Here is a 13378-nt window from a genome sequence, read left to right as displayed (position 1 = left end):
CTGATCTCCACACAGGCGCCTCAAAAAGGCCGTCAAAACAAGCAAGACATGCCTAAAAGATAATTCACAAAGATCAATATGTCACTGGCTCAAGCATTAAAACACCTATTGAAGTCAGGGTTGATCACTTTAAAGGATCCCCCCAAGAATCCTAGCACTTTTGCTCGTAGCTATAATCCCAATGTGAGGTGCGCATATCACTTTGATAGTCCTGGTCACGATACGAATAGCTGCTGAACATTGAGGAATAAGATCCAAGATATGATCGATGCTGGGGAAATTGAATTTGATCCTCCTGAGACTCCTAATGTGTCTTCTAATACTGTGGATGGCTAGAAGGAAGGACTTTCAGATCATTAGTTTTACTTTCATTTGCAAATTTCTATTATGTTTGTTTAAACATTCGACTTATGATAGACATTATCTGTTTTAATAATCATCATCAGTGCATTGCATATGTTTGTCTTGGATAAATTATTTCACTATCACTCGTTTAAAATTGCGTATTAACTTTGCATATGTTTTATGTTTATTCAACTCCTGCTAAGCTGTAAGCCTGTTAAGGGAGGATGACGAAAATGATACCGCAACCTCATACAGTATGCTTTTAAGCAGACTATGTTGACGATGTACATGCGTTGTTTCAATTCCTAAACAGTGGAGGTATAAGGATGTTAATCCCTCGTCAACCCCTTTGAGCCTAAGGAGTAGAAGTTTTCTTTCTTGCACAATTTAAAACCTTTAATCATAACCTGGGGCAGAGTAGCTACTTAGTTAACTCAATTGTACTAGTTGTTGTTTATACAAATAATGATGGGGTCCCGCAACCAGTAAGTCAGGCAGTCAATCTCAACCAAAAGAAAAAAGCTATTAAGTCAAAACCTACGAAGGAGACTTATAGAAAAGTCGAAACATCCCGCTGACTGTAATCACCAAAATAAGCAGTTCAGGCAAAAGTTAGGGATAACAAATTCAAAAAAAAAAAGAGGTCAGTACAAATCCTCGACAAAAAAAATGTATGCTACAAAAGAAAAAGAAAAAAGAAGGATGGCTGCTTGGTCCAAATAAACTTCTAGTGCTTCAACCACCATCAAATATCAATGCTAAACACTTCAAGCTTTATTAAAGCTGAAACGCAAAGTTAACTGAGCATAGGATCGAAGAACATCACGAAGATTGGGATGGGTATAAATAAAATTTTGAGCCATTATCCTTTGTTTCTTAAACCGTGAACCAAGCCACGCTACAACCCTTGAAAGTCCTAACTGAAGCATGGTTAGTTCGAAAGCATACTGTCACAATAAAGGTATCCCGACTCCTTAAGGTTTACCACAAATGCTGAGTTGGTATGTCATTTTTTACAAACATCATGTTTTTACAAATATCACGCCTTTACATCTCCTATTTTAATATTTTTCAAAAACTCAAGACAAACGTATGCATTGCATCTCATGAATTCATTATTAAACATATTCTGCTACATAATTTCAAATGTTAGCATCAGAAAAAATTTGCACAGGGTACATCTAATGAATGAAAGTTATCCCGATAGACAGGATTACCCCAAGAAGCAATGTCTTCTACGCATACAAAGGGGCATGACACGTTTTGCCCAATCAATCTGGGGCAATCAGGTCAAGATTCCAAGAATCTCTAAAAAATGCCAAACAATCAGAGGCATATACCCAAGTGGGTCTGAAGCTGCTTCCCGATCAATTAGGGGCATCATACTAAGTACTAGGGGCATCTCACCCATAGTACACATCTCATAAGGTCCTAGCGAGGCGAATTTCTTCAATTTCCCTAACAACTGGGGCAAAGCTATGCAAAGCATGTTCAACGCTTCGATCAATACTCATCGTTGTGTTCCAATCAATACAAGTCCAGGAATGACAGTTACTATAAACACTGGGGGCAATGTGTCATACCCCAAAATTTGCCCTCTTATAACTGTCTATGTCATTTTTCGAATAATTGATATGGTGCAGTCGGTAAGAATTTAAGGGTAAGAGTGTGCGATCGAGAGGTACCGGGTTCGAATCTCACTTCTAACTTTTCTTCTTTTATTTTTATAATGTTTGTTTCTAACCTCTTTTCATTTATTTATTTAGAAAAAAAACCACAAAAAAAAATATGGTTTCTTATATTTTTATTTTTTTAGTTTATATTAATATTAGTTTTAGTTTATAGTTGTATTTATTTATAAATTTATTAGGTTTATAGTTTTATTAAATTTAAAATAGGGAAAATATAATAGATCCAAGCCCACTCCTTACCCTAATTTTTATGATAAATACACAACTAATAATCCTATTTGGAGGAGGCCAATTTCCACACCAACAATTCCTTCTTCCAGGTCTCACACGATTCTTATCCCACGTACATAACATTCTCCTCCACTGTACATATTTCATCTTAATTTTTCTAACACTTTTTGTACCAATACATCACAAACTCATAAACCATAACCACACTCAAATAATATCTACCTCAAACCATTGTCATGAACTTTACCCTGCATCAACCACATAAATCCACCTTCAACACAAACCCAACAAAAATCTAACCCCATTCATCATCTTCATCAACTACCCAAATACATAATACTAACACCACTGTCACAATTTTATCATGAAGACACAATCTGCATAATCACTACCAACATCCATTTAAATGTCACAGCGAGGACGAGCCACAGATTCGAAACAAAATATGGAAAGATTGTTGTGTTGTTATTTTGTGTAAGAAAAAACAAGAAGGAGAATGGAGGAGCAAGCCTCACGCACGCACCCTCGACGAACACCAATACAGCAACAACAACGCTCCTTCGCACAGCTCCGCAAACGGCAGCTCCGCGGCCACGTTCAGACCCACTACCGCCTCCGGAGAATCAATGATCAACGCCGATGATCCCTGCTCCAGCCGCGAATCAACATCGTCCTTAACCACGGCAACAAACCTTTCCCGATCGAAAAGGATATAAGAGCAGGAAGAAACCGATTCGTCCCATGGTTTGAATCTTCAACTCATCTTCACGATCTACAACAACACCACCGTGGAACTCCCCACCAGAATCGCGGCGGATCCAACTACAGCCACCGTGATCGGTCAGCAGCGGTCTCCGACGAGATCTTTATTTCTGCAGTGATCTTGTCCGATGCCCCATCGTGCAAACTCGTATCACACCAGTATCGCCGCCGCGGATTGGGTTGAAACCCCTTTTGAAATTCACGAAGAAGATGAAGACAAGGAGCACACGTTTTTGTCCATTGGATTTCACATGATTCTCGTGTTTTTATAATATTACATTCGTGTATGTTATTTACAGCATAGAAACATGGCTCGTTTGGCAAGGGCTTTTACTGGTGAAGCAAAGGACGGGGGTTCGAACCCCACATGCAACAAGTTATTTTGATAACTTATATGTTTCAAGTTGCCTGCAGATCTGATGCCACGCATCTTCATACGCTCACCATGCACCATCAATTCTTGATAACTTATATGTTTCAAGTTGCCTGCAGATCTGATGCAACGCATCTTCATACGCTCACCATGCACCATCAATTCTCCACCATCAGATGTGCATCAAGCAAGATCCAGCGTCCCAAGAGCTGAGATTCCACCATGAACCTTTCCAAACTGCCACACAGGATTGCTGCCCAGGTGCCTTCTAATGTTTATTGATTTATTTAATTAGTTAAGTTTAAATGATGATTATATATTATGTAATTTAATTAATTGATTTATAAAATTAGGATTAACATAAATAATTAGGATTAGCTAATACTAGGATTTAGGACTTTTCCCCGATTATTCGATTATGTCGATTATTCGACTTAATTGATTTAATTAGTTTTAAATAATTTAAATGGTTAAAATCACAATAAAAACCCTAGAAAGGTATGTACTATGAGGGTTTGCCCGATCCCATTACATATTTGGCGAAACATTAATTCTTGAACAATTCTCTCCTCGGCCCGACCAAAGCTATTGGTCGCATTAGACGAGAGATAAAAATATATAATTAAAACACATTCAATTTGCTGCCCGCGACGATCAATCTATCGATCTGAGTAACCAGCAATGCCCCTTAATCCGTTAGCTATACTGATCAAATCTATTGATCATCGCATCTAACGGTGACATATCAAATCAGGGTTGTACGCCCAAATCTTAAATCACACTAAACCACGATACTACGGATTTTCATCCTTTTCAATCAGGCAGTTCAAAATGCCTTTCCAATCACAACTTCTAAAACTACGATAGGCCATTCAAAAAGCCTTCAAACAACCATCAAATTCTATTCTAAGGCGTACAACTCTGTGCCCGAACCACGTTGACTCTGATTCTCCCTAAGGAGATACGTAGGCACTTGGATAACCAAGGCGAGTCCCCCTCCCTAAAATCTCAATTTTTCCCCTATTCAATTCCTTAGCTATTAACCTTAACTTTTAGCCATTAAAACTTGACCCTTAGATTCAAAGCCAACAGGAAAGGGTTGAGGGTGCCTAATACCTTCCCTCGACCTGATTATAATAACTTACCCCGATCTCTAAACTGCGTAGGGTTTCCTATTCGCCCTTCAGAATAGGTGGCGACTCTAAAAGCTTAATTTTAGGGCAGGTTGCTACAGCTGGCGACTCTGTTGGGGAGAACTATAATGGTGAGTTATTATGCTCCTAAGGCTTGAGAGGGTTTAGGTTTGTGGTTAATGGTTTAGGTTTTGGCGAAATTTTTAGGGTTTGGCTAATTCGCCATTTTAGGGTTTAGGTTTTTTTTATAAATATTTAAATTTTATTTATTTATTTATTTATTTGCCATTACATTTATTTACCGCAATTCCTTTTATTTACCGCAATTTAATTAAATATTTATTTACCTGAATATTTGTTATTTCTATTGCGTTTGCTGGGTTATATAAATTGCGTTAAAACCTAAGTGTGGGAATTATATTTAAGACCAGAGGGGAATTACATCGCCTACGAGTCTTATTATAATTCCACTTAGAGTGGGTTGAATATCTGGAAAGGTCTGATACGAGGCTTGGCCTTGTTGAGGGCTGGACTTGGTATTTGGCTGATCTCTCTGGGAACCTACCCCTAAAATTCGAACCTCATGGATAAAATGAGTTGTTCTAAAATCCAAAGAGACAAAAAGTCTCGGCGGCTACGAACGACCCCATGAGACCTTCTAGAACATACCAATGGGAAGGGTAGGCACCCTAAGCCGTTACGTCGAACCTATGAACCTAGGGCTTATGTGCTTATGTGCTTATTGTGTGTTTGCAATTTATATACTGCGAATGTCTTGCGTTTTAATTTTGCAGGTATTCCTACGCGTTCCCCGGCCTGCAGGGACTCTATTTCCAAGACCATGTTCTTCCCACGAAGGGCATCTACATTTATGCATGTTGATTGGCCTCCCGACGGCCATGAGACTTAGTGACTGTCATGAACAGTTACCCCGCGCCTGCATCTACGCACTCCCTCACCTGTAGGGAGTTTCCTTTTATATTTTTGTACTCTTATAACTGCGTGTCCTTCCCACAAAGGACATCTTTGTTTACGCACGTCGATTGGTCTCTCGATGGCCATGCGATCCAGTGACTACTTTGAACAGTCACCATGTGCTTACATCTACGCGTTCCCTAGCCTGTAGGGATTATATTTCTAAAAAACGCATCCTTCATGCGAAGGACATCTTTGTTAGCATACGTCAATTGGCCTCTCGATGGCCATGCGATTCCGTGACTATCTTGAACGGTCACCCAGTGCTTACAACTACGTATCCCTTAGTCGGTAGGGATCATACTTCAATAAAGCGTCCTTCCCCGAAGAAAAACTTCATTAGCATGCGTTCGATTGGCCTCTCGATGGCTATGAGATCTAGTGACTGTCCTGAACGGTCACTCCATGTTTGTTTCCGCGCACCCTCTAACTTGTAGGGTCTGGATTCCCATCTATACATTTTTTATCCCTAGCCTATAGGGATTTCACTTCATCCGATATCGTCCTTATATAGGTTGTGTTCCGCATAGAGAACCTTCCCACCAAGGACAACTTCATTGGTACACGTCGAACGGCCTCTCGATGGCCATGAGATTTGGTGACTGTCATGAACGGTCACCAGCCGCTACCTTCTGCATAATCCCTAATCTAAGGGATTTCAATTGGCGTGTTATAACATCTATCTCGCAAGGATCTAATGTCGCCTCTAAGGCTATCCCTAGGATCATATGTTACACGTCTGCATTGCATACACGGAGTTATAATACAAGGAGTCTCTCGCGTACGCGTGCATTTGCATTTTCATGCATTCATACATTTACATTCTCATCTTCGCCCGCATCCACCCGTTTCGTGCTAGCCGATTTCCCGAGACTCACAAAGAAAAAGGATCATAGACTATGGAGAAAGGAGGATAAATTATTGAGAATGATCTTAGTTTTACTAAGAAAAAGAGGATGTCTTTCACCATGCCAGCCGCATGTCCATGCCTTGTCGTAACAGGATTATAAATACAATAAAGGTTTTCATTGAGCAAGGATTAGTTCAACAAAGAGTTCCCTCATAGATACACTCAAGATGTATTTAGTCATAAAGGGGTTCATCTTAGAACATATCAAACTTTCAAGGACGCTCTACGATAACCTGGGGACAAGGATCAGTCCGACTGGAGCAATACCCTGAACAAAAATGCATAACTACGATGGAGGAAAGGCGACGTATGTTAACTCCACGCCAAGGGGCAAAAGGGTCATAGGCTATCTTTATCAATCTACAAACCCTGAAGGTTGCAATGGTGAGATACTATCCTTAGGAAAAGCAAAAGAGGTTTAGTCAAAGGAAACTCATGAAGTTCCGATACGACAAAAACCCACCGCTAACAATTTATCCCCGACCGGTTTGACGTGCCCAAGGAGAATTCGAGATTACCCCTTTACTTCTACAAGTCTAGGAACTAAGGAGTAAAGCAAAGTCAACGGATCTACAAAGGAGGTTATCCCTAGGATCAATATGTGTTTACCATGCTCAGAATTTCAACCCCTACGATTGTTAAGTGTCACTCAAGATAAAGAGTTGTACCTTCGAATTAGCAATTCTAATGGGATGACCAAGAAGGTTTTGAAATCAATTCATTCGCTCACCACTACGACTTTCCACTCGCACACTTCTATTCCATTTTCAATTTCAAATTTAGGAGTACTAACAAACTTAAGGGAGAATGACGAATACAAATAACTAAGTCCAGCTAAACATATGCTTTCAAGGTAAGACCGAACCGACGATGTACAGGCATTGTTTCAAATCCCAAACAGTGAAGATATAAGGATGTTAATCCCTCGTCACCCCCTCGAGCCAAGAGTTGGAGTTTGTTTCTACTTTTCGAAAAAACCTTGATTTCAACCAGGGGCAGGGTAGATTTCGACTAATTCAATGGTGTATTTTGGTTGGCAAGAGAATCAATCAATGAAGCAAAGGTTCAAGAATAAGGATCAAGCAAAGCAAAGGTTCAAGCATATCTTCTTCCTCGCATGCATCCAAGATTGAGGAAACAATGGAGGTAACATTCACAACATCTTCTCCCTCAATATATCATTCAAGATCGAGGACGTATCAAAGACGAAGCTTGCAAATCAAAGTCATGGCAGTCACAATATTCAAAATCCAAAGATCAAAAGGAGCATTCAAAAAAGGAGGAAAACGCCCGCTAAGTCAAAATGAAAATTCCATGAAAGAAAATAAAACGACTTAGGCAAAATTTAGGGCATCCCGATGGACCAAATTCTAAGGAATTGGTTCATGCAAAAATAAGGGATAAAAACAAAACAAAAGCGAAATACAAAGGATAATCTTGTGACTGTTAAATCATCGAAGCTTCTCATCAGTGCTTGGATCTCTACTAAGGTTTTTGCTCAACATCAGAACTGAAACGATTCTCTTACAAACAAAGCACATTCATTGGATTAGGAGAATTCTTAGGATCTGGAGAACATCAAGGAGAAAGGGGTGGGATAAATAAATTTTTGAGCCTTATATCCATTGTTTCTTAAAACATGAACCAGGCCAAGCTACAACATTCAAAAGTCCTAATTGAGGCAAGGTTAACTACGAAAGCATATAAAGCAGGATTTGTTATACTGACTCCTAAGTTTGTTAAAATCATTTCTAACCACTATGCTTCTTCAAGCATTCATTTCTAATCATCCAGTATAACGGACTTCAATTTCAAAACTTGCATACACATTGGATTGGAGTTACTTCTCAAAGGGTACAACGTCATCTGTGAATATACACTTAGCATCAAGAAGATCTCGAAATTGGTTTAATCAAAGGTGATCATTTCTAATAAAGACTCTGGAATGGGGGGAACCACATCTAGAGGTTTCTCCTAAATAGGGGAAAAATTTCAAGGATCACAGGGGCATGCAATCAAACACCCTATTCACTAAGGGCACCCCTCCTAAGGATCAATCAACTTGGGGCACACCTCGAAGAAATCATAAATAGGGGCATGTCAAACAAGGGAAGAATTCAAATTCAAAAGGATAGAACACTATGGATAGTCCTCCATATCCTGGAGATCAAGGGCACACCCTCCCATCTAAACGTCGAAGCATACGACAAGGTTATTTCTTGGGGCACTTCCTTCATGGCGTGGCAATCAGGGGCATCCTTTTCCGCTAAACACTGGGGCATTGGATATCAAGTCCATAAGGTGGACAATTCAAAGGTTAAAGGTGTGGAGAAGCCCGAAAGGTTAAAGGTGTGGAGAACCTCCAAAGGTTAAAGGCACGGAGAACCTCAAAAGGTTAAAGGCGTGGAGAATCTCGAAAGGTGGAGAATTAAAAAAAAAGGGTGAAGGAGTGGAGAATTACACAAGTTGCGAATTGCAAAAGGTGTGGAGAACCTCGAAAAGGTTAAAGGTGCGAATTGCAAAGGGTGAAAGACACGGAGAACCTCGAGAAGGTTAAAGGCGTGGAGAACCTCAAAAAGGTAGAGGTGTGGAGTAATTCAAAGGGTCAAACTGGGGCAAGGCGCACATCATAAAGAAAAGGCGTTCTCATACTTTACAACCTCGAACCAATCTTTCTCCAAACTATGATCTTCAAAGTTCAAAAACGGGGATTGGGGAGTCGCGCTAGCATCCAACAACCTTACAACTTTATCAAGCTATATACGCTTTGGTTATCAACAGCCTAGCATTGGAGCATCATGCAATTACATGTAAACCATGCATTGCATACATTGGTTGATACATTACACCATACCTTTTTAGGTAGTCTTTTTAAGACATTCTAAGAACCTTTCTAGGTGGTCTTCTTTAAGACAATTTGTCATCCTTTTCAGGAACCTCTTCAGGTAGTCTTATTTAAGACATTCTACGAACCTTTCTAGGCGGTCTTTTCCAAGACATTTATTATCCTTTCCAAAAACCTTTTCAGGTAGTCTTATAGAAGACGTTGCTTCGTTCCACTCATTACATCAACCAACATACGCTTGAGCATAAGCATTATCCACATTAACAAGCCGGCATAAGCATAGCCGTGGTGTAGGAGCAAATATGGTTTAAAGAGGTTCAATAAGGAGATAAAATCTTGGGGTTGACATCAACATTAGCATCAACATACATGCATACGCATTAACATACGCATATCATCTAGTGAATTTACATACTACAAAAGCCCAGTTTCCAACCCTCGTGTTGTGATAGGTGTGTTTTCCGACCCTCGAGTCGTGAGTGTCCAACCCTCGTGTTGAGATTGGTTTGTTTTCCGACCCAAGTGTCGTAAGTTTCCAACCCTCGGGTTGTGATTGAGGTGTTTTCCGAGCCTCGAGTCGTGAATGTCCGAACCTCGAGTCGCGAGTTTCTAAACATATTGAAATTCTTGACTCAGATACGTGATGTCTAACAGGATGTCACGACATTACTATCTGAATGTTTGTAAACAAATGAACAAAGATTAAACAGAAAATAACACAGGAAAGTTGTTAACCCAGTTCGGTGCAAACACACCTACATCTGGGGGCTACCAAGCCAGGGAGGAAGTCCACTATAAGTAATATCAATTCAAGGTAATACAAGCCAAGATTACGTCTTTCACTTAATATCTACCCAATGCAACTTCAATCTAAACCACTTAGACCAGAGATCCTACTCACTCCCCCTCAATCACAGCAGTGATTAAAAACTAACCAATGACAAACAAAAGAAGACACTCTTCAAGGACACAACTTGATCTTGCTTAAAAGCTTTGATCAAGTACAATAATACTCTTGCTTAAAAGCTTTGAGTACTTCTTACAACTCAAAACAAAACACCTAGACCAAGACAATCATCATGGTGATTGTTTGGCTTACAAGAAAGCTACAACGAGAAACTTAACCACAAAGAACTCTTAACAGTTTCTTAACCAAAAACCCTAACGGCAACTGCAGCACCTGCGTGGAATATATAGCCTTCATACAATACAGCAACTGGGCCTTGGATCCACAAAAATAGTTTTTGCCCTAATAAAAAACCACTCTTCATAAAACAAGGAACTGATAATAATAATCATCCAAGACATCCTTGAAACAGATCAGAATCCATCATTACCAAATATAGCGCATAAGATCTTATCAGATCATATAATCATAAGTAGAAATAGAAAATAACGAACAGCTGCGAATGTCATGACATCGGCCTTGACATCAGGTAAAGGCCTGCATAAGGAAGAACTTTGCAACAACAGAAAGCATGTCATGACACTAGTTTTGACAGGATAGAACCACAATTAGTTTTACCAAAAATTATAGCCAATCAACAACATCTACAAACTCCCCCTTTGGAAAATTTTTGGCTAAAACACTAATAGATGTAAAACAGATATCAGAGCATACACAGCAGCCAACAACAGAAAAATAAATTCTGTAACAGAAAAATAAATTTTGTAAGCAACAACAGCATCTTGATTAATCACCAGAAAACCAGAAAACAACTACTTAATCAATTGTTACAGAAACCACAGAAACCACTTGTCATTGTTAGGGAGAACCAGAGAAAACCCAAAATAAGGAAAACCACAGAACAACCATGTCCAAGAAAAACCAAAAGATCACCAAAATAACAAAACAACCATTACAACAAAACAACCACTACCACTACCAATTACTCCCCCTTTTTAGCCACAAAAGGAGCCAAAACATATTCAGCTCAGCAGAGCTAATCATCAGACCCATCACTGTCTTCATCACTAGAGCCACCAGGATTGTCATCACTTGAGCTACTAGTCCATTCAGCATCACTACTCCCACTCTCAGCACCCTCAGCCTCAGCATCCTCAGCTTCTTCCTCAGCCTTTTTGTCTTCATCCATATTGTCACCACCCTTTTCACCAGCAAGATCATCATCTGTAGACTGCTCAAGACTGTGGATGAGATTTTCAAGTTTCAGCTTCCTGTTGTCCAACTCTTGACAAGTCTCTTTTAGCTCAGCAATAAGAAGAGCTTTGTTCACAGATTTGCTGGGTTGTGATGTCCCAGCAGATGTCTTGTCATCAGACCTCTACAGCAGCTTGTAGTGAAAAGACAAAGCACTCTCCCTCTTACATACAGAATCTTTACTTTTCAGAATTCCAGGGTGTTGCTTGAGGATTATTCCACATATCAGAGATGGGAAAGCAATGGGAAGCTTGGTAGCAGAGGTACCAACATGCCTCATAGTTTGATCAAATATGTAGGTCCCATAGTCAAATTTTGTCTTGGTTCCCACAGCATATATGAATCTTCCTAGGCCAACAGCAATGGTGGAAGTGTGATTGGTAGGCACCCAGTTAGCAGCACCAATTTTGTGCAGCAATGCATACCTGACATTAAGAGAACTAGCAGACAGTTTGCTCTTTATGGGCCACTTCTTAACCTTACCACCAGTGATTACCTTGCAAACCTCATTATCAGTCACTTCAAGCTCAGGTTGAGCCTCAGCATCTCTACCTAGATATAGGTTGATAACAGCAGGGGAAAAATCTATACACTTTCTTCTAACATACACCTTATGAAAATCATCAGTTGTTCCATCACAACAATCTTGAGACAAATTCACAATAAATTCCTTCACCAGCATTTCATAACACTTAGAAAAATGAGTAACAGTTTTAATCAAACCTGCAGCCTTGATGAGCTTCATGACCTCTTGACATTCCAGAGCATCATTTGCTAATTCTCTTTCCAAAGCCAGCCTTCTTTGATAGACAAACTTCCACTGGATAGCATTTGAAGCATAGTGCAAGTAAATGTTATCCAAAGGAACATCACGAACCTTTGTGGAGGACTTTGTGACAGCAATCTTCTTCTTGGATGGGATGTCAGGGACATCACTTAAGACATCATCTTCTGGGACAGAAACACTTCTTTCCTTCCTCTTCTTTACAGTAGCCTTGCTCCCTGTGGTTGAAGGTTCAGTAAGGACCTTCTTGTCCTTCTTTATAGTGACCTTCTTTTGAGGAGTAACCTGAGGTTTGGAGAAATCTTGATCACAAGCCTGTTTGCCCTTACGAGTCTTGACTCTATGAGAGATGCTAGAGATGAGTTCATCATCAGCAATGTCAATAGAATCATCCAGATCATCCAGATTTACCACATCATGCACAGTAGGGCCTTCATTAGGGGTTTCTTTAGAAACAGCAACAGGAACCTCTTCAGCTTTCTCAGGCTCAGGAATTTCAGCATCTTTAGTACCAGATGTTTCAACATTAACAGCTTCAGATGTCTCAACGTCTTTGCCACCTGGGATCTTCTCTTCAATGTTATCAACCGATGTCTCAACATCACCCTGATCTTTGCTAGCATCATCTTGACCATCTTGATCATCTTTGCTGTTCTCAGAGGCAGACATCTGGGCTAGAGGAACAGATATCCCATCAACCTTGTGCCCTTCATTCAAGATTCTTGTGACAATACCTGCGATCGCATTGTGAACATAAGCAGAACCCTCTCTACCTTGAACACAAAAGGTTTCAGGAACAGATCCCCCAGTTGATTTTCTTGCATGCATCTTTCTTGGTGGATTGCGAACAGTATCGGTAGTAGGAACAGAGTTCAATGGCACAACATCCAGCACAACATCTTGATCACTCACAACATTTGGTGCCCTAGAACCTGATGCTGTTTCAGAGGTAGGAGAAGATTTCTTTGAGGGAGAACTCTGAGACATGGTGAGAGAAAGTGGAAAGCTGGGTAAGGGATTGTGAATGCAGCAACACAGAGAGATAGCGTGAGTGTGGAGGAGAGGTTTTGGAGGAATGGAAACCGTTTGGGTAACTTGTAAAGGGGGGGGGGGGAAATACACTTTAATGTGTAATGATATCAAAGATTTGGAGAGAGAAATATTGCTG

General features: G+C 40.1%; 1 protein-coding gene across 1 annotated transcript; it reads right to left on the bottom strand.

Annotated features, from left to right (window-relative positions):
- Nucleotides 1-11208: 11208 nt before the first annotated feature.
- On the bottom strand, nucleotides 11209-13038 carry LOC131639824 (uncharacterized). The gene is made up of 3 exons (XM_058910271.1): nucleotides 12415-13038; nucleotides 11599-12096; nucleotides 11209-11550 (listed from the first exon to the last, which is right to left on the bottom strand). Exons 1-3 carry the CDS (start codon nucleotides 13036-13038, stop codon nucleotides 11209-11211), a joined length of 1464 nt encoding a protein of 487 aa, XP_058766254.1.
- Between the last annotated feature and the right edge of the window lie 340 nt (nucleotides 13039-13378).

This window comes from Vicia villosa, unplaced genomic scaffold (assembly GCF_029867415.1).
Source record: "Vicia villosa cultivar HV-30 ecotype Madison, WI unplaced genomic scaffold, Vvil1.0 ctg.002799F_1_1, whole genome shotgun sequence".
Taxonomy (NCBI): Eukaryota; Viridiplantae; Streptophyta; class Magnoliopsida; order Fabales; family Fabaceae; genus Vicia; species Vicia villosa.
Note: the sequence above shows the minus strand (reverse complement) of the source record. Positions and strands in the feature narration are given on the sequence as shown.

Coding starts and splice junctions, on each gene's coding strand:
- LOC131639824 (XM_058910271.1), bottom strand. CDS start 13,038: ATGCATGCAAGAAAATCAACTGGGGGATCTGTTCCTGAAACCTTTTGT. Junction 12,097..12,414: donor CCACAGGGAGCAAGGCTACT/GTAAAGAAGAGG, acceptor ATGCTGGTGAAG/GAATTTATTGTGAATTTGTC. Junction 11,551..11,598: donor TTCTGAAAAGTAAAGATTCT/GTATGTAAGAGG, acceptor AAGCTGCTGTAG/AGGTCTGATGACAAGACATC.